At 43.1% G+C, this 22,758-nt stretch overlaps 1 protein-coding gene across 1 annotated transcript in view; it reads right to left on the minus strand.

Annotated features, from left to right (window-relative positions):
* Positions 1-1,104: 1,104 nt before the first annotated feature.
* Positions 1,105-22,758, minus strand: part of LOC115173729 (potassium channel subfamily K member 9-like) — a 41,109-nt gene continuing 19,455 nt past the window's right edge. The window contains exon 2 of the mRNA XM_029732079.1: positions 1,105-2,640. Within this exon, the coding sequence (XP_029587939.1) occupies positions 1,718-2,640 (923 nt within the window). The 3' untranslated portion in view covers positions 1,105-1,717. The remainder of the gene's footprint in view (positions 2,641-22,758) is intronic.

Consider the following 22,758-nt stretch of genomic DNA (forward strand, 5'->3'; position numbering starts at 1 on the left):
CAGAAATCCGTCTGGTCCTTTTTCACCCATTGATTGCCATTTGGCTGTCATTGAATTTAAATGACAGCCAGTGGTAACATCACTGTATACATCTAAAATGCCTGTCATTGTGTTCGTAGGCTATAGTTGTGTATATATTCTCAGTGGCACAATTGAAGATTGGATTACACCTGTCATCAACATTAACATCCTTACAGAATAGCAGTGGTTCCCTGGCCTGCTCCTCTATGGCTTGATACAGTGAAGGTGTGTGTGTGTGTGTGTGTGTGTGTGTGTGTGTGTGTGTGTGTGTGTGTGTGTGTGTGTGTGTGTGTGTGTGTGTGTGTGTGTGTGTGTGTGTGTGTGTGTGTGTGTGTGTGTGTGCGCGCGCTCTGAACCCACGCTTCTCTATAGTACAGGAAGTTTCCCTTAGTAAGATGATGCATCTCAATATCCTTTTCCTGGAAAATTAGTACTATTTAAAAAAAATGAATTAATATGTATTGTTTTGTTTGGCAGGTGCATTCGCATTTATGGGATTTCTTCTGTGATTTGATTCGGGGAGCAGAACCTAAAGAGGCTATTCTTTCAAAACCTGAGAGCAAAGGTTATTGTACAATTTTTCTGAATGAAAAAATTATGGAAAAGCGAATAAACTGTTCAGCCTACACTATACATCATTACTTTTAAGTGGCTAAATAAATAAAGTATCTTTTTAAATAATTATTATGATTATTTGCTATCAAAATTCATTTCAATTGCAAGGCTATTATTTTTCTCCATTCATCTATATGCATACCAGTTTCACAAAGTACATGCACATAGCAACTTTTCAAACTGGAAAGCCTTAAAATCCTTGCTTATTCCTTTTCACATCCTCATATTTTACACTATCTGAAATCCAGAAAGAAAACATCTACAGACACAAACCATAATAATACAAAATCTGCTGTTTAAAACAAATTGACAAAAGTATTGAAATAAAATAATTATGGAACACTCATTTGATGACATCTAATGCACATGCTAAGATTGGCAACAATATTTTGGCATGATGTTCTGTGAACAAATCATTTACACTTTTTTTTCCTAGAATTGCTTATAGAAAATAATACCTGATGTCATTTCAAATTGTATCATCTCTGTCTGCAGTGACGCAATGGAGGAAAAGCACTTAACTGCAATCATTTTAAGTTAAGGTGAAACAGGCATGCTCACTTAAAAAAAATGACATATCCCCCTTATAATGCTAAGTGTGCATCATTTGGTACATTGTTACCAAGGTGCTATATTATCTTTGTGAGCCGGCAATAAGAAAATGTATTACAAGATCTGTTGGTTCTGGTTAGTATTTCTCTGATGGGACAATTTCCTGGGACAATAAGTATCCATGCTTCATGCTTTGAATCCCTAACAAGAAATTAATGAGATAAATTCATGTCCAACAAGTTTGCCATTTCTTTCCAACGCTCCTTCCTCTTCAATCAATCAATGTGAATCGCTTCAATATATTATATCCTTAGACCAACCAAAAGAAACAAAACAAAAGTGCTAAAATGAGATTTGGTTAGGAGCAGCATTGGAGATGCATTGTACTTGTGTATAAAAAGGAAAGCTATGAGTTGTCTGTGTAGATAAGCCAACCCAGTCTGATGATCTGTTCCAATTCAACGTTTTACCATTTAGGCAAAAACGTTGAAATGCAACATGTAGTTCAAAACACTATGATGCACTAGGCTCAGATAGATTTCCTTCTCTTCATGAGTCGGTGATTGTCTGTGAAGCTGTGGAGGCCTGGGGAGACTGAGCTAATGGGCGAGGGGAAGAAGCTGTTCTTTAGGGTGCTGGGAGAGATCTCCTCGATGCGGTACGACACCGAGTGAAAGTACTGGTGGGGGTTCAACTGGGAACTAAAGGAGTTCTGGTGAGAGAAGGCACAGCCCATCCCTCCGCCCCCCATCCCTCCTCCCATCCCTCCCCCATAGCTACCAAACTCGTGTGAGTGGTAGTTCATGCAGGAGCATACAGAAGGCAGGTCGGTGACCTCGGCGCAGTACTGGCCCTGCGTTTCCCTGCGCCTCCTCCTGGCAGCACCTCCTCTCCCCAGCGTCTCCTCTTGGATGTGGATGATCATGCTGTTTCTGTTCCCCGCCAGCGAGGCCCTCTCCTCTGCGTCCCGCCTCTCATCCTCACTGTTCATGGTCAGGAACCTCAGCACCACCAGGTTGAGGAAGGCTCCTATGACAGTCAGGCCCACCAGGATGTACATGAAGCTGAAGGCCACGTACAGGGGCCTCCGCTGCAGGGCCCGGTTCTTCTGCAGAGCCACAAAGTCCCCGAAGCCGATGGTAGTCAGTGTGATGAAGCAGTAGTAGTAGCTCTGGAAAAAGCTCCAGTCCTCGTAGTGGGAAAAGGCGGCCGCCCCGATGCACAGCGTCCCAATGCAGGAGAAGAACCCCACCGTCACCATGTTCTCCATGGAAACATCGGTGATGTGCATGCCACAGCACTTCTTGATGCGCTTCAGGAGGGACTTGACGAAGGTGTTCATCCTCTCGCCCAGGCTCTGGAACATGACCAGGGTCAGGGGTATCCCCAGGACGGCATAGAACATGCAGAAGGCCTTCCCCGCGTCTGTGCCGGGAGCTGCATGGCCATAACCTGCAGGGAGACAACAGACCACAGTCACCAGGATGTAACATCAATGGTACAGCACCATGGCCATAACCTGCAGGGAGACAACAGACCACAGTCACCAGGATGTAACATCAATGGTACAGCACCATGGCCATAACCTGCAGGGAGACAACAGACCACAGTCACCAGGATGTAACATCAACAGTACAGCACCATGGCCATAACCTGCAGGGAGACAACAGACCACAGTCACCAGGATGTAACATCAATGGTACAGCACCATGGCCATAACCTGCAGGGAGACAACAGACCACAGTCACCAGGATGTAACATCAACAGTACAGCACCATGGCCATAACCTGCAGGGAGACAACAGACCACAGTCACCAGGATGTAACATCAATGGTACAGCACCATGGCCATAACCTGCAGGGAGACAACAGACCACAGTCACCAGGATGTAACATCAATGGTACAGCACCATGGCCATAACCTGCAGGGAGACAACAGACCACAGTCACCAGGATGTAACATCAACAGTACAGCACCATGGCCATAACCTGCAGGGAGACAACAGACCACAGTCACCAGGATGTAACATCAATGGTACAGCACCATGGCCATAACCTGCAGGGAGACAACAGACCACAGTCACCAGGATGTAACATCAACGGTACAGCACCATGGCCATAACCTGCAGGGAGACAACAGACCACAGTCACCAGGATGTAACATCAATGGTACAGCACCATGGCCATAACCTGCAGGGAGACAACAGACCACAGTCACCAGGATGTAACATCAACGGTACAGCACCATGGCCATAACCTGCAGGGAGACAACAGACCACAGTCACCAGGATGTAACATCAATGGTACAGCACCATGGCCATAACCTGCAGGGAGACAACAGACCACAGTCACCAGGATGTAACATCAATGGTACAGCACCATGGCCATAACCTGCAGGGAGACAACAGACCACAGTCACCAGGATGTAACATCAACAGTACAGCACCATGGCCATAACCTGCAGGGAGACAACAGACCACAGTCACCAGGATGTAACATCAACAGTACAGCACCATGGCCATAACCTGCAGGGAGACAACAGACCACAGTCACCAGGATGTAACATCAATGGTACAGCACCATGGCCATAACCTGCAGGGAGACAACAGACCACAGTCACCAGGATGTAACATCAACAGTACAGCACCATGGCCATAACCTGCAGGGAGACAACAGACCACAGTCACCAGGATGTAACATCAACAGTACAGCACCATGGCCATAACCTGCAGGGAGACAACAGGCCACAGTCACCAGGATGTAACATCAATGGTACAGCACCATGGCCATAACCTGCAGGGAGACAACAGACCACAGTCACCAGGATGTAACATCAATGGTACAGCACCATGGCCATAACCTGCAGGGAGACAACAGACCACAGTCACCAGGATGTAACATCAATGGTACAGCACCATGGCCATAACCTGCAGGGAGATAACAGACCACAGTCACCAGGATGTAACATCAATGGTACAGCACCATGGCCATAACCTGCAGGGAGACAACAGACCACAGTCACCAGGATGTAACATCAACAGTACAGCACCATGGCCATAACCTGCAGGGAGACAACAGACCACAGTCACCAGGATGTAACATCAATGGTACAGCACCATGGCCATAACCTGCAGGGAGACAACAGACCACAGTCACCAGGATGTAACATCAACAGTACAGCACCATGGCCATAACCTGCAGGGAGACAACAGACCACAGTCACCAGGATGTAACATCAATGGTACAGCACCATGGCCATAACCTGCACGGAGACAACAGACCACAGTCACCAGGATGTAACATCAATGGTACAGCACCATGGCCATAACCTGCAGGGAGACAACAGACCACAGTCACCAGGATGTAACATCAATGGTACAGCACCATGGCCATAACCTGCAGGGAGACAACAGACCACAGTCACCAGGATGTAACATCAATGGTACAGCACCATGGCCATAACCTGCAGGGAGACAACAGACCACAGTCACCAGGATGTAACATCAACAGTACAGCACCATGGCCATAACCTGCAGGGAGACAACAGACCACAGTCACCAGGATGTAACATCAATGGTACAGCACCATGGCCATAACCTGCAGGGAGACAACAGACCACAGTCACCAGGATGTAACATCAACAGTACAGCACCATGGCCATAACCTGCAGGGAGACAACAGACCACAGTCACCAGGATGTAACATCAACAGTACAGCACCATGGCCATAACCTGCAGGGAGACAACAGACCACAGTCACCAGGATGTAACATCAATGGTACAGCACCATGGCCATAACCTGCAGGGAGACAACAGACCACAGTCACCAGGATGTAACATCAATGGTACAGCACCATGGCCATAACCTGCAGGGAGACAACAGACCACAGTCACCAGGATGTAACATCAACAGTACAGCACCATGGCCATAACCTGCAGGGAGAGAAGACAGAGACATTGATCAGGACATAACATCTATGGTACAGCAGCATGGTCCTAACCTGAAAGAGAGACAACAAACCAGAAACCGGGACCAGTATTTTACAGCAATGGCTCGATAACTGCCAGGGTTGGGGTCAAATCACTTTTCAATTCAGTACATTCAGAAGGTCAAATAGGACCCAATCATTTCCTCAATTGATTGAATTGAAAATAGAACTCAGCCCCACCAAGCCACTTTCCATAAACTTAACTCCCCAGTTTGGCTTCTGGCTTTGTTTACAAATTTGACCCAGTGAAAAATCCCCAAAGCGTCCTGCTGTCCCTCTGCCAACATGGCTATTGAATAAGAGTTAACCCCCACAGATTGGGCCGATTTTGAATAAGAGCTTACCCCCACAGATTGGGCCGATTTTGAATAAGAGCTAACCCCCACAGATAGGGCCGGTTTTGAATAAGTGCTAACCCCCACAGATAGGGCCGGTTTTGAATAAGAGCTAACCCTCACAGATAGGGCCGGTTTTGAATAAGAGCTAACCCCCACAGATTGGGCCGATTTTGAATTACATTTACATTTAAGTCATTTAGCAGACGCTCTTATCCAGAGCGACTTACAAATTGGTGCATTCACCTTATAATATAAGAGCTAACCCCCACAGATAGGGCCGATTTTGAATAAGAGCTAACCCCCACAGATAGGGCCGATTTTGAATAAGAGCTAACCCCCACAGATAGGGCCGATATTGAATAAGAGCTAACCCCCACAGATAGGGCAGATTTTGAATAAGAGCTAACCCCCACAGATAGGGCCGATTTTGAATAAGAGCTAACCCCCACAGATAGGGCCGATTTTGAATAAGAGCTAACCCCCACAGATAGGGCCAGTTTTGAATAAGAGGGCAGCACAGAAATGGGTCCAGTCATTCATCTGAGGACAGCCCAGAGATTATATGGTTGTCCAATTTAGTGCAACTTTCCTTTCCGGTCCTGTGAGCTGCAGGGGAGTGTGGGAAACGTAGGAGTTATTGGATGAGGAAGGAGTCGTACAGGAGCCAATAATGCTTTTAGGATAAGTAGACTTTATCTTTAGGCCTGTAGGTGCTTACACACACACACACTCAACCTGTGGTGATAACTAAAGAGGAAATAATAGTGTTTGTTGACCATCCAGATATGGAATATGATTAGATCTAACGCAGAGGTAGTGTAGGCTATACATGCTTTGTTATACAGCACCGTACAATACAGTACAGTTTATGAATGGCTTTGAGTATGAAAGGCCATGCTGAGAATACGTTGCATTTCTGTAATATATTTCTGCTGTATCTGGCTCAGATACTGTATCTAGGCCTAACTCACTGCAACCAAATAACACCCACCATTTTTATACATGGATACAGAAACAAATGTTTTGACAAAGATGCATTGCTCTCCTATTTTTCACAGACCCATTGTAACCTGAACTAGTCCATTGGCCTTTCTGTTTCTTTACTATTGATTTCATACATTCCCTGATGGGTGTCCACCCACTCAAGCACATGAGGAATTATTATTTTTATAGATTCAGGACTTGCTCTATCTGACTTGCAGCAAGCGGAGAATGGAATTGTATGTGCATATAAAGTGTGCTCCCGTGATCCTATATGCTTTACCCGTGGAATTCAAGTGTTAAACTTCTTGAAAAATATCAAAGATGGACCATGGGTCAATAGTTGATCTGACTGCATTTGATAAACTCCCGCAGCTTCTCTGAACTGGATTAGGTATTTTTTTACTTATTTAGCAAACAAATGGAAGTTTAAACTGGTTTGAAAATCTATGGTACCTAACATACAGTACCAGTCAAAAGTTTGGACACAGCTACTCATACAAGGGTTTTTCTTGATTTTTACTTATTTTCTACATTGTAGAATAATAGTGAAGACATCAAAACTATGAAATAACACATATGGAATCATGTAGGAAGCAAAAAAGTGTTGAACAAATCAAAATATATTTGAGAGTCTTCAACGGAGCCACCCTTTGCCAGCTTTGCACACTCTTGGCATTCTCTCAACCAGCTTCATGAGGTAGTATTTCAATTAACAGGTGTGCCTTCTTAATGTGTTTGAGCCAATCAGTTGTGTTGTGACAAGATGGGGGGTTGGGTATACAGAAGGTAGCCCTATTTGATAAATGACCAAGTCCATATTACGGCAAGAACAGCTCAAATAAGCAAAGAGAAACAACAGTCAATATGGAACATTTCAAGAAATTTGAAAGTTTCTTCAAGTGCAGTCGCAAAAACCATCAAGCGCTATGGTGAAACTGGCTATCATGAGGACCGCCATAGGAAAGGAGGACACAGACTTACCTCAACTGCAGAGGATAAATTCATTAGAGTTACCAGCCTCAGAAATTGCAACCCAAATAAATACTTCACAGAGTTCAAGTAACGGACACATCACAACATCAACTGTTCAGAGGAGACTGCATGAATCAGGCCTTCATGGTCAAATGAATGGTCAAATGGTCAAACCACTACTAAAGGACACCAATAATAAGAAATGACTTGCTTCTGCCAAGAAAAACATGCAATAGACATTAGACCTGTGGAAATCTGTCCTTTTGGTCTGATGAGTACAAATGTGAGATTTTTGGTTCCAACCACTGTCTTTGTGAGACGCAGAGTAGGTGAACGGATGATCTCTGCATGTGTGGTTCCCATCGGGAAGCATGGAGGAGGAGGAGTGATAGTGTGAGGGTGCTTGCGCGTGACACAGTCTGTGATTTATTTAGAATTCAAGGCACATTTAACCAGCATGGCTTCCACAGCATTCTGCAGCGATAAGCCATCCCATCTGGTTTGCGCTTAGTGGGACTATCATTTGTTTTTCAACAGGACAATGACCCAACACACCTCCAGGCTGTGTAAGGGATATTTGACCAAGAAGGAGAGTGATGGAATGCTGCATCAGATGACCCGGCCTCCCAATCACCCAACCTCAACCCAATTGAGATGGTTTGGGATGAAATGGACTGCAGAGTGAAGGAAAAGCAGTAAATAAGTGCTCAGCATATGCGGGAACTCCTTCAAGACTGTTGGGAAAGCATTCAAGGTGACTACCTCAGGAAGCTGATTGAGAGAATGCCAAGAGTGTGCAAAGCTGTCATCAAGGCAAAGGGTGGCTACTTTTAAGAATCTAAAATATATTTTGATTTGTTGAACACTTTTTTGGTTACTACATGATTCCATATGTGTTATTTCATAGTTTTGATGTCTTCACTTTTATTCTGCAATGTAGAAAATAGCCAAATAAAGAAAAACCCTTGAATGAGTAGGTGTGTCCAAACTTTTGACTGGTACTGTAGATATACACACCCCTTTGCTATGATGCTTCATATTGAGCTCTGGTGCATCCAATTTCCTTTGATCATCCTTGAGATGTCATTACAACTTGATTGGAGTCCACCTGTGGCCAATTCAATTGTTGGACATGATTTAGAAATAAACACACCTGTCTATACTGTATAAGGTCCCACAGTTGACAGTGCATGTCAGAGCAGAAACTATACCATGAAGTCCAAGGAACTGTCTATAGATATCCAAGAAATTGTGATGAGGCATATATTTGGGGAAGGGCATAAAACAATTTATAGAGTGTTGAAAGTTTCCAAAAGCACAGTGGTCTCCATCGTTGGGAAATTGACAAAATATGGAACTACCCAGACTCTGCCTAAAGCTGGCCGTCCGACCAAACTGATTGACAAGGCAAGAAGGACCTTGGTCATGGAGGTGACCAAGAACCCAATGACCACTCTGACAGAACTACAGAGTTCCTTGGCTGAGATGGGTGAACCTGCCAGAAGGACAACAGTCTCTACAGCACTTCAACAATCCGACGATTTATGGGAGAATGGCCAAACGGAAGCCACTCCTGAGAAAAAGTCACATGACATCATGCCTTGAGTTTGCAAAAAGGCAAGTGAAAGACTCTGAGAGCATAAGGCAAAAGATGGTGTGGTCTGATGAGACAAAAATGTAACTATTTGGCCTGAATGCAAAGCGCTATGTCTGGAGAAAATCAGGCACAGCTCGTCACCATCCCTACTATGAAGCATGGTGGTGGCAGCATCATGCTATGGGGATGCTTTTCAGCGACAGGGACTGGGAGACTAGTAAGAATAGAGGGAACAATAAATTGAGCCAAATGGCAATTTTCCTTGATGAGAACCTGCTTCAGAGTGCAAATGACGACAGACTGGGCGTGCAAAGATTTACGTTCAAAGAGGACAATGACCCCAAGCATACAACCAAAGCAATGCTGAAATGGCTTCCGAACAAGATTGTGAAAGTCCATGAGTGGCCCAGCCAAAGCCCAGACTTGAGTCCCATTGAAAATCTGTGGAAAGACTTGAAGATTGCTGTTCACCACAGCTCCCCATCTAATTGAACAGAGCTTGAGAAAATCTGCAAGGAAGAATGGGAGAAAATCCTCAAATCCAAATGTGCAAAGTTGATACAGACATACCCATGTTGACTCAAAGCTGTAATCGCCGCCAAAGGTGCTTCTACAAAGTACTGGCTCAGGTGTGAATAATTATGTAAATTAGATATTTCTGTATAAAAGTTTCAATTAATTTGCAAAAAATTCTAAAAACACGTTTTCACTTTGTCATGAGAAATATTTGATATTTAATCCATTTTGAATTAGTAACAACAATGTCGAATAAGTCAAGGGGTATGAATACTTTCTGAAGGCACTGTATTTATGATTATGTCTAGCGTTCTGCTAAGGTGAAAAGTTTAGCGCTATGAATGTATCCAGAAATGTTAGGCTGAGAAATAGTGTAACGGCAGCTATGACTGTGCCCTCACTCACATCTTTACTTATTCATGTTTCTGCCCCAGTCCTCTCAGTGATACAGTAGCCCTGCGGTATTCATAAAATGAATGAATTGCATTATTAACCCAGAGCCTGGTCGACTGACTACATGTTCTGTCTGAACAAACGAAACACCGTTATTCTGTCAGACTGATTCTCATATTCCTCCTCAAAATTTCTTAAAAGTTTCTACTTCATGTTGGTCGGTAGTGTGTTATAATACCTCTCTATTTCGTTTTTCCCCTTTCTCTCTTCTCTTTCTCTCTCTTCTCTCTCAATCTCTCTCTTGCTCTCTCTCTCTCCCACTGCATTTACATATTTAATTGTTGTGTACCGCTTGACAATGTTTCTCCAAGCAGCCACCCCAGTTGGATAGCTGACTTGAATCTGATGACAGAATGGTGCAAATCAAAATCTCACACTGTCAGTAGGAATTCGTCTTGCTCCGTTTTGAACCAAATCAATGAACCTCCGCAGCTATATCTATTTCTCAGACAAAGAGATGTCTGAAAGTGTTGTCTGTGTGTGAGCGGAGGGAGAAGTTGAACATCTGCCAACTAGGATTTAGATCAGTTACAGTGTATGGGGGTGTTTTGTTTATGCTGTCTTTATGCTGATAGTAGAATTGCGATACCGTATGCATTAAAATACAGTTAGGGTCCCGATGACAACACTGATATTGTTTTCTCAAAACGACCATATTACTCAGTTCGGCAGCATTTACTTTGAAATCTCTAGCTTCAAAACACAGTGAGAACCACCTCTGTTACAGTAGCTAGGTGTAATATAAGATGATACTAGAGACGTCCTGTATACACTCCATCACCTTGCTGTGCTGCTCCCCTTGCCAGTGCTTATTCATCACCTTCAGATGGAGGGATGTTATTATCCTTTTCATCATCTCTGTGTTCTGCTTTTTAATCAGGTTGGGAGAGATAACAACCTCTAAGTGATTAAACTGTAAATGGATTTCATGAGACCAAACTGAGAGCCAAAACAAACACAAGTTGTTTGGCATTACCACAGGGACACTAGATGTTTGGCATTACCACAGGGACACTAGATGTTTGGCATTACCACAGGGACACTAGATGTTTGGCATTACCACAGGGACATTAGATGTTTGGCATTACCACAGGGACACTAGATGTTTGGCATTACCACAGGGACATTAGATGTTTGGCATTACCACAGGGACACTAGATGTTTGGCATTACAACAGGGACATTAGATGTTTGGCATTACCACAGCGACACTAGATGTTTGGCATTACCACAGGGACATTAGATGTTTGGCATTACCACAGGGACACTAGATGTTTGGCATTACCACACGGACACTAGATGTTTGGCATTGCCACAGGGACACTAGATGTTTGGCATTACCACAGGGACATTAGATGTTTGGCATTACCACAGGGACATTAGATGTTTGGCATTACCACGGGGACACTAGATGTTTGGCATTACCACGGGGACACTAGATGTTTGGCATTGCCACAGGGACACTAGATGTTTGGCATTACCACAGGGACACTAGATGTTTGGCATTACCACAGGGACACTAGATGTTTGGCATTACCACAGGGACACTAGATGTTTGGCATTGCCACAGGGACACTAGATGTTTGGCATTGCCACAGGGACACTAGATGTTTGGCATTACCACGGGGACACTAGATGTTTGGCATTACCACAGGGACACTAGATGTTTGGCATTACCACGGGGACACTAGATGTTTGGCATTGCCACAGGGACACTAGATGTTTGGAATTACCACAGGGACATTAGATGTTTGGCATTACCACAGGGACATTAGATGTTTGGCATTACCACAGGGACATTAGATGTTTGGCATTACCACAGGGACATTAGATGTTTGGCATTGCCACGGGGACACTAGATGTTTGTGAGGATGTTCGTAACAAAATTGCTTCATAACATTTCATTGCAAAGTCAAAGACTAGCTAGATAGCTTAATTCATAGCCTATTTGTAGTGTTTGTTTTTAAGTGAAGCATCTCTGGATGGGTTCTTACAGCTATTATATTGTGTACACCTTCTAGCAGCAGCAACCAGCTGTCTTCATTCCCTCTTGCACATTAAACAGCCTAATTAATATTGATTTTAATGTCTGGAATTATTCCTGGGGAGTAATCAGGCGGTAATTAATTACATTGGCAGACAGAAATGACAATGAATGAACGGATAAATCATATTTGTTTTGTTGCACTAGTTCAAGAGTGTGTTGAAACTAGCTCAACACCGTCTGCAGCCTATTGGTTAATGGCTGATTTATGCTTGATCCGGCAATGCTGTCTGGAGGCTCCGTATAGAGATGGAGCCTCTGGAGGCTTGCGGAGGCCAAATCAAGCTCCGCACCACATCACCGCGAGCCTCCCAAATTTTGAAACAATGCAGAGGGCTTCTTTTATACAGAATATCCCTATACCTCTGCATTGACAAGATTGGTTGATGGTAGGTGAGGGCGGGAGGTAATGTATAAACACAAACTCATTTCCTTGACAACTTCTGCTCAGCTGCTCTGCTCCGCGAAGCAGTGTGTGCTTTGCCCTTTCGGAAACAAGGAGCGCAGCCCACTGAGTACCTCTATCTCCCTCACTCAAATCCACACAGACTATCTGGCATCAAACCTCACGTCCTCTGTACTCAGTCTCACAGAGAGAGAAGGGATGAGGGCCTAGACACATTGGTAAGCTGACAGCATGCACTTCTCTAACACGCAGTGTGAATCTTTAACTAAGACGTTAGGGAACCCACTGACCCCAGAACTGCTGTTACCAATGTCCTTGAACAGATTCAACCATAATTGGGGAGAGGTTGGACATGTCGTTTTTTCTGCATTTCTCTCAGTAACACATCAAGTCCTACTGCTGACTAGATGAAACAAATAAGACCACTTTATTCTCCTTTCCTCTGTCCCTGCATTTGTTTCAATAATCAAGTTTAATCCCAATGTGCGACCATGCTGTTATGTTTTCCTATTGCAGCTGTAAATATGGCTTACAATAAAATATGATTTCATTTTGCAAGATTGTCCAGAGCAGAGGAATTGTTGTCTTAGTAATGACTTGATTTACACAGTATATAGTACGTCTATCCTCTCTGAGCTGGCCTGCTAAAGTGACTGGTTGATGTTGGATACGTGGTTTTGTGTTGCAGTGTTGGACTGGTGATTGGATACTGTGTTCTATATTAGTGCTAGATTGGATACTTTCTGGACTCTGTCATTTGTTTGTCCTGTTATGACTATATTAGCTTTTGTCAAGAGAACAGACACATTTATTCTGCTGAGCAAAGACCTGTGTGTGGGGGTGGGTGCCTGCGTACGTGGGTGTTTGTGTGTGTTGACAGTGATGCACTTGACAATAAAATAGCTGAATAATCTCCTGTGCCTTTACAATTAGCAACTGAATGTGACACTTACAAGACTTCTATAGAAATCAATGCACACTGTGTTGGTCAACTCAAAGCTTTTGATACCCCTTTTAATAATCGCAGTATTATCCAACTTGAACATCATGAAACTAATCCTGTATCTTCTCAACTTTCCTCATATATTTCAAGGCTAGTTAATGAGAATAAAATGGCCGGTATTGCAACACAGTGCTATACTCCCAAACCATCTCAAACTGAGGTCTTGGTGAACCTGCTCTCTCTGTCATTCCTAACCATATCAAATGTATGGGAATGTAGCACGCATGACTGTAAGTTGCTTTGAATAAAAGCGTCTGCTAAATGGCAGATATTATCGAGGCCCCTCGTTGGTGTTGCGGAGAAGTGTTAGTTACTTGAGTAGTTGTTCAAACAAATCTCTATTAGCTCGTCTGTTCTGGGAGGTTAATCTACCTCATATTATTCCAGTGGCCCGGAGACATTAATTGCCTGTGAGCCATGGAATTATAAAGAAGGTCAGGACAGGGGAGTTAGACCGCAGGATAGGAGGCGGAGCAACAGTCAGACTGGATAACACCTTGTGCACCTCCCTCTGATGACCTGTCACCAGCTGCCACACTGACAAGAGCTAACTAACTGTGAGCTAACTAACTGTGAGCTAATTAACTGTGAGCTAACTAACGGTGAGCGAACTAACGGTGAGCTAAATAACGGTGAGCTAACCAACGGTAAGCTAACTAATGGTGAGCTAAATAACGGTGAGCTAAATAACGGTGAGCTAAATAACGGTGAGCTAAATAACGGTGAGCTAACTGACTGTGAACTAACTGACTGTGAGCTAACTGACTGTGAGCTAACTGACTGTGAGCTAACTGACTGTGAGCTAACTGACTGTGAGCTAACTGACTGTGAGCTAACTGACTGTGAGCTAACTAACTGTGAGCTAACTGTGTGTGGTCCAAAACAGCACCTGCAGAGAAGACCTTCAAACACTCCTTCCATGACTCTGTCCAACTCAATGTTAGCATAACGGCCCAGAATGAAGTATCCTTAAATCTATGTATTTACTGTAGGTACACATTCATTTATGTGTGTTTGTGGTTCTGGAGAACATGAGAGAGTGGTAGAGAGGAAAGCCAATGGACATTAACTGAAAATAGTATCAATAGCCCTTTATTGCAATTGCTGATGCTCGATATGGAAAGTCGAGTTTGTGTAGTCTAATGCTTTATGAGCGATGAAGCCTATGCTTGAAAGTATTTGTTTCATAGATGCATCTAGTTTCTCTGATGAAAGTACAAGAAGCAGTATCTGTCATCTAAGCTTACAGGAAACTTCCCACGGACACAAGTCTATTTTTATCATTTTGCTAATGCTGAAGCTTCCAACACAGTCTCATACACAGATACCAGTACGCTGGGACGTACACACATGCGAGCGTGCGCGCGCACACACACACACCAGGCTGTTAAGATATAGACTATCTGCTGTTCAAACATCAAATTTGATCATATCTGTGTCATTTACGTTATCCCATAACCTTGTTGTCTTCACCCACTCACCTGCTCTACCATCTCCTGTGAGGCACACACACACACACACACACACACACACACACACACACACACACACACACACACACACACACACACACACACACACACACACACACACACACACACACACACACACACACACACACTGATAACACAGCGGTTGGGTAGGTTATTATATTAGAGCGTTAAAGCACAGGTGACTCACATATCCTCTAACAACAACAAGGGATAGGATGTTTTACTAATTTCCACCATCTGAACACATGCTGGGAGCAGCAGGTTTTAAAGTGTTTCGTCTGAGGCCTGATTGGTTTGTCTTTCTCTTGCTGGGTGCCGGGTGCTCTTAGATTGATGCTAGAAGGGCCACCCTGAGTTACTAAAGAAACACACACACACAGGTATACGTTGGGGTTGCAAAATTCCAGGAACTTTCAATACATTTTCTGGTTTTCCATAAATCCTGGTTGGAGAATTGCGAGTTTCCTACTTATTCCCTCATGATGCCAGGAATCCTAGACCAAAGTGGAGCTACTGCCATACTGCTTACACCTCTAATCGTTTCAGATCAACGGCCTCTAAAAGGCGCTGCATGGTCAATCCGACGTCTGCATTGGCCGTGCAGCATTTACGGTGATACGGCCTCTGCAGAAGTCAGGGCATTCCCTGTGCAGCGTAGAGCTGTTGTATAGGAAGTTGTCAAGGAAGTGAGTTTATGTTTATACAGGACCTACTGCCCTCAGCTACCGTCAACCAATCATGTCAATGCAGGGCTATACGGAGCCCTCCGCATTGTTAAATAATTGGAGAGGAGCACGGCGATGCGGTACGGAGCTCAATTTAGCCTCCAGAAGCTGCGCGATTGCGTCACACAATCCATACGCCGCCTCCTACCACATGTTTGGATCAAGCATAAATTGCCTATAATCCTTTTCAAGGTGAGTGGACAGAACTGTTAAAATGCCTCTAAGTTACAAGAAGCTATCAAATAAAGCGATACTGGAGGTATTTATGGAAACAGCTCCACAGACAATGTGAATGTTCAGCAATAACAGAATTGGGTTTGGTATTGATGCTCACCAACCAGTGTGGTTGAATATTGATGTGGATGTCAATCATGTAAAGGTCAGTAATTTGTGCTAAAGTCACGGAGGCTTATAAATTATTAGTAGACAATCTCGACCCAGAATAACATTAAATGTTTTTTGTATTATTCTGAGGTGAATTAGGTTTTGGATTTCAGAATTCGGTGTGAAGCATTTCAGTTCAGAGTTCAGTGAGCATACTCTCTCTCTCTCTCTGCCTCTGTCTATCACATTCTCACTCACTCACTTACACACACACACACACACACACACACACACACACACACACACCACTACACACACACACTCACTCACTCACTCGCTCACTCGCTCACTCACTCACTTGCACAGTGCCTGCCTCCCTATCCCCCCTACACACTCATTCTAAAACTCAAAGGCAGCCAGTGCAGAGACTTTAAAACAGATGTAATGTGTGCTCTCCGTCTAGGCTTGGTCAGAACCCGCGCTGCAGCATTCTGTATGTTTTGCAGTTGACCAACAGCTTTCTTAGGTAGACCAGACAGGAGAGCATTACAGTAGTCAAGCCTGCTTATAATAAAATAATGGATGAGTCTCTCTGTATAAGCCTGAGAGAGAAACAGTGAATTTGGTGAAGTCGTTATTTTTCAATAGAAGCTGGAACGTATAAAATATTATATTTTACATACAGAAGCTTTTATTAGTGGATATTTTTGCACACACTGCACACACATGGTCTAATTCTACGCTACTGGTTACATGTCTCAACATGCCCATTACCTCACACTTCTAGCTGTTGTGGCACTGTTCACATAGGGCTATTTATAGTTCAGCTTTTTACACAGTGACACACACTGGCAATGCCATTCCCTGCTGTGACCTGCAGGGGGAGCTGTGAGCACAGTGTTGATCAACTCCGGGGTATATTTGACTTTCCAAGCTGTGAAAATCAAATGTACTGCAGCCCTCCCGTGTGTGTGTGTGTGTGTGTGTGTGTGTGAGTGCTCTCTTACTACTGTGACTCTATTTGTTTTTCCAGCCCCTAGGGACACACTGTTTAGTATCACAGACACAAGACACCACTTGTAGAGCACAGCATGCTCTAAACTGCCAGAGCTGATTTCACTGTGCCCTGCCCACCACCATATCTCTGGCGAGGGCATCTATTGTGTTACACCAGTCTGCTTTTACAAGGCAAACTACTGCTTCTTAATGAACAGAATGATAAGCTAATTAGGTGGGTGCTTCCATTTGTCCTTGGAAATATCATTTTTGCATATCCCACTCCCTGAGATTGGGGTCAGAGCCAGGGATCAGCCATTATTGACAGTGACCTTGGAGCAATTAAGGTTAAGGGCCTTGCTCAAGGGCACATCAGCAGATTTTCCACCTAGTTGGCTTGGGGATTTGAACCAGGACCCATTCAGTTACTGGCCCAATGCACCTAACCACTAGGCTACCTTCCGTCCAAGAGACAGGACATGGACAGGATAACTCAATTATTCCTCCCACTAAGTGTATAAAACAAAGAACATAATGCCCCCCGAGGGCATGGACTCTACAAGGTGTTGAAAGCGTTCCACAGGGATGCTGGCCCATGTTGACTCCAATGCTTCCCACAGTTGTGTCAAGTTGGCTGGATGTCCTTTGGGTGGTGGACCATTCTTGAAACACACGGGAAACCGAGCAGTTCTTGACACACACAAACCGGTGCGCCTGGCACCTACTACCATACCCCGTTCAAAGGCATATACATCTTTTGTCTTGCCCATTCACCTCATGAATGGCACAAATACACAATCCATGTCTCAATTGTCTCAAGGCTTAAAAATCCTTCTTTAAGCTGTCTCCTCCCCTTGATCTACACTGATTTGAAGTGGATTTAACAAGTGACATCAATAAGGGATCATAGCTTTCAACTGGTCAGTCTGTCATGGAAAGTTCCTAATGCTTTGCACACTCAGTGTAGACAAACCTTATAGGAGGCAATGAAGAGCACATTCCTTCCCTGAAAGTAGTGGCAACATCAACACATGTTGAGTACACAACATGGACCTGACACACCACGTAAACACTTTAGAAGAGGAATGCTTGGGAAGCAGAAGGTTGTGAGCTAAGACCTAGCTGTTAGGTATTGTTGTGGCATTCTGCTGGCTCACCCGGTGAGGTGGGGTGGTCAGAGTGGACCAGGGGATTTAACTTCATGGATCAATAGTCTACTCTGAGCCAGAAGAGGAGAAGCACTGAGGTGGGCCGGGGGCACGGAGCAGGACCGGAGGTGCAGCGGGGTGTAGGACTGGGAGTGCAGTGCGGGGATGGGCCGAGGCCTGGACCTAATGGGCTAAATGTCACGGCTCCTAAAGCAGCAGCACCCACGGGCCAGGCTACCGCCATCCCCCAGATCAGACTGCTATGGAAAGATTTGTAATATTCTAGTTCAGAGAATGTTCTGTGGAAACATGTTTGGTCAGTAACTATATGATGAAAATGAATATCCAATCCAACCAGTGACTTTGGTGCAATAACCAAAACACCTTCTAAATCTTCATACTGTGGTGTGATTGGGCTCTTTTTAAAGCGTATTATTAATTTGATATCTATTTTCTAAAAGTAATATATATGAGCAGGACAATAACCTACAACACAAGGCCAAATCTACACTGGAGTTGCTTACTGTGCCAAGAAGACAGTGAATGTTCCTGAGTGGCCTGGTTACAGTTTTACAGTCGCAGTGCTTGAAAAACTAGGGCAAGACTTGAACATTGCTGTCTAGCCATGATCCCCAACATCTTGACAGAGCTTGAAGAATTTTGTACGGAATAATGGGCAAATATCGCACATGCCAGGTGTACAAATCTCTTATAGACTCACCCAAGAAGACTCACAGCAGTAATTGATGGCAAAGGCGATTCTAACATGTATTGACACAGAGAGTTGAATACTTATGCAGTGACTATATTTTAGTTATTACATTTTTATTAATATTATTATATATTTGTTTTCCACTTTGACAGATTATTTTGTGTAGATTGTTGACAAAATATTTGTATCCTATTTTGTAACCAGAAAATGTGAAGAAATTCTGAATACTTTTGCAAGGCACTGTATATCAAACCGTATACGTTTTAAGGCAATATGCAATATTTAAAGTGCATAAATCAATATTTAAAATATAACTGCTTCATTTTTATGCATTATTAATATTGGTACCCCTTTACCACCAGGATGCACCGGTGTTTAAGGATTCCTGCATATTTTAATGTATTTTTTATGAGTACAGCTGGATAAGAACAAGTCTATGTATTTAATGGCATTTGATATGTTCATTTTTGAACATGGTTTCAAAAATTGTTAGGGAATAAGGTTAATTCATTAAATTAAAAAAACTCTCAAAATGGCCACTTGCTGATGTTGTTCCTACTTGTTGTTCATATATCTCAGTACTGGTCCAGACACTTTCATTTGGATTGAGTATTTCTGCCAGGAGATAAGGGAACAGAAGTGCCCTAACACAAGTTAAAAGGTACACTTGTTTTCCCCAACACCTGCAGAGTTCAAGTGTTTAATCACTGTCTCTAACCATAGGGAACCCAAGACAACAGGGGTTAATTGGATGGAGAGGAATCCTGCAATATTACATGTAAAAAGTACAAGTAACTCCCCATACAGGTACTCTACATACATCTTGATTTCAGGAGAAAACATCTGCACAAGCAGTAGCCATTTTGCTACACTTTCTTCACAATCTCCATTTCACAGACAGTGAGATAGCGAACTATATCTGCTGTAAACTCAGCACAAAGCGTGAAACAGAGGAGGAGCTCTCCTTTGGTAATAGATGTTCGATGCAAGCTGCTCTTTGAAAATGGGGGTGATACTTGAACGAATAGAACATGAAACATGAGTTTGATGAAACGTGCAACATGCTGTGTAGCACACTGCAAGTTCCAAGAACATCCTCACCGTGTGAACATTAGACTGAAGGCTCTTAAGACCAGGGGCCTTATCCACAAAGTGTCTCAGAGTAGAAAATTGGTGGTAAGTGCTGAGAATAGAGACATTTAAACTCCAAATCTTATGGGTAAAAATCAAAGCTATGCATGAAGCCTTTTTAGTCATAGGAGTCCCACCTAGTCGACAGATATTTAGGACACCTCATGAGTTGAGTTACCAGCAGATGTCTTGATTATAGAAAATGTAGTCAGTGATTCCTGTTCTACGGGCAATTGCTTCGGAGTTGTTGAAAGAATGTTTTGATATTTCTACATGATCAACCCATAAATAAATAACCAACATACTTTTGAAAATGATTTCACATGAGCCCTATTTCACATGATATGCCTACCTACTTATAACCACATAAGCTAATAAATTATCACATTTTTCTTTTGATTATTTAATTAACCTACGTCACTTGGTTTCAACTAATCCCTTCGGAGCGCAATAACACGTTAAAAAATATGCCTAAAGTAAAGGCATCTAGGGCCTATGTGAACTTTGATTGTGTTCGGTGAAAATTATTGACCTTTCAAACATGTCATGCAACATTATCGGCAACTGATTTGATGCCAACTGTGACAAAGACATTTAGAGTTGTTTAATGGTAGTGTTGATTTTGCTGATTTAACGGTAATATTTTAAGAAATGCCGCTTTTGGAATAAAAAACGAATACAAATACATGATATATGTTATGCACAGCAACATATTAGACATTTTACATTTTAGCAGATGCTCTTATCCAGAGCGACTTACAGTAGTGAATGCATACATTTCATTTCATACATTTTTTTTTTTTTTCCCTCCGTACTGGCTCCCCATGGGAATCGAACCCACAACCCTGGCGTTGCAAACACCATGCTCTACCAACTGAGCCACAGGGAAGCAAAGACTTAAGAGTAGGCAAAGTGATCGTGTCAGTCGAATCCTATCAAACGCTTTACCATTGCAACATTTGACAGTCCCTTTCACCGTGGTTGTCTGAAACGTGCACAGCTGGTGATGCCTTACCGCGATTGGTTATTCCCAATCATTTACAACAATGTCAAAGAGCATTACTATTTTCCCTTTGTGGTACCTCAAACTGTACTGATTACCAGCTGAGAAACTGTTATGAGTTGATTTTACTCGTGGCTCAGACTTTGTCTGGGCAGTGTCATACCATCCTAAAACATACTCTGAGCTGGGAGTTTATTTGTCTAAACAGGTTTTAACAGGATTCCTAGCACCTTTTCTGAGATGCTTTGTGGATACGGGTCCAGGAGTCTCTGGGTCCAGGAGTCTCTAGTCCCTAAAGTAATCAATAACGTCTAAAGAAACTCACCAAACAATCGCCATCCAGACCACACACAGATCTCGCCCCACCAAAAAATCACTATCAAGACCACAACCTCATGGGCAGAACCACACACACACACATACACATACACACACATCACACACAGAACACCACCAAACAACAATCACTGTCAAGACCACACTACCCCATTGACAGAAGTCTTCACCAAACAAGCCTCGTCAACAGTGGTTGGAGATGACAGCCACTGAGACACACACGCCCTTCCACGTACGCACACACACAGTACACACACACACACACACACCCCCAACAATCCCTGTCAATGTTATGGTCTTGCTCATGTAGCTGTAGGAGATGACAGCTAAGAAGGGAGGAGGGACAGAGTGCAGCTGGGAAGTGCCTTTGGCTACCGAGAGCTGTCGATCACGCTGGCAGCAGACAGAAAAGTCAGTGTGTCCACTGTCATCATTCTCCACACTAGATGATGTCATCACGCTGGCAGACAGATGAGATACAGAGGCGGAAATGGCACCCTGCTCCTCATTATACTTTCAACCGAGGCCCAAAGGGAATAGGGTGTTTTACACAATATAATGTTAGGAATAGGTTGTGTTACACAATATAATGTTAGGAATAGGTTGTGTTACACAATATAATGTTAGGAATAGGGTGTTTTACACAATATAATGTTAGGAATAGGTTGTGTTACACAATATAATGTTAGGAATAGGTTGTGTTACACAATATAATGTTAGGAATAGGGTGTTTTACACAATATAATGTTAGGAATAGGTTGTGTTACACAATATAATGTTAGGAATAGGTTGTGTTACACAATATAATGTTAGGAATAGGTTGTGTTACACAATATAATGTTAGGAATAGGTTGTGTTACACAATATAATGTTAGGAATAGGTTGTGTTACACAATATAATGTTAGGAATAGGTTGTGTTACACAATATAATGTTAGGAATAGGTTGTGTTACACAATATAATGTTAGGAATAGGTTGTATTACACAATATAATGTTAGGAATAGGTTGTGTTACACAATATAATGTTAGGAATAGGTTGTGTTACACAATATAATGTTAGGAATAGGTTGTGTTACACAATATAATGTTAGGAATAGGTTGTTTTATACAATATAATGTTAGGAATAGGTTGTGTTACACAATATAATGTTAGGAATAGGTTGTGTTACACAATATAATGTTAGGAATAGGGAACCATTTCAGACGCAGTCAGAGAATCAGCTGGTGTGGTGTCGCTCCATCAGTCATACCTATGATACATCACCTCTCTGCTGTATAAATGACTAGCATATTGCATGTAGAGACATATGGCCAGGGTAAACACATGACAAGCTATTTGATATGACGCCTGACAGGGATGAGGCTTAGAGCTGGGAGTCCTACTGGTCTTATTAAGGAATCT

Source organism: Salmo trutta, chromosome 34, assembly GCF_901001165.1.
Source record: "Salmo trutta chromosome 34, fSalTru1.1, whole genome shotgun sequence".
In the NCBI taxonomy this organism is placed as follows: domain Eukaryota; kingdom Metazoa; phylum Chordata; class Actinopteri; order Salmoniformes; family Salmonidae; genus Salmo; species Salmo trutta.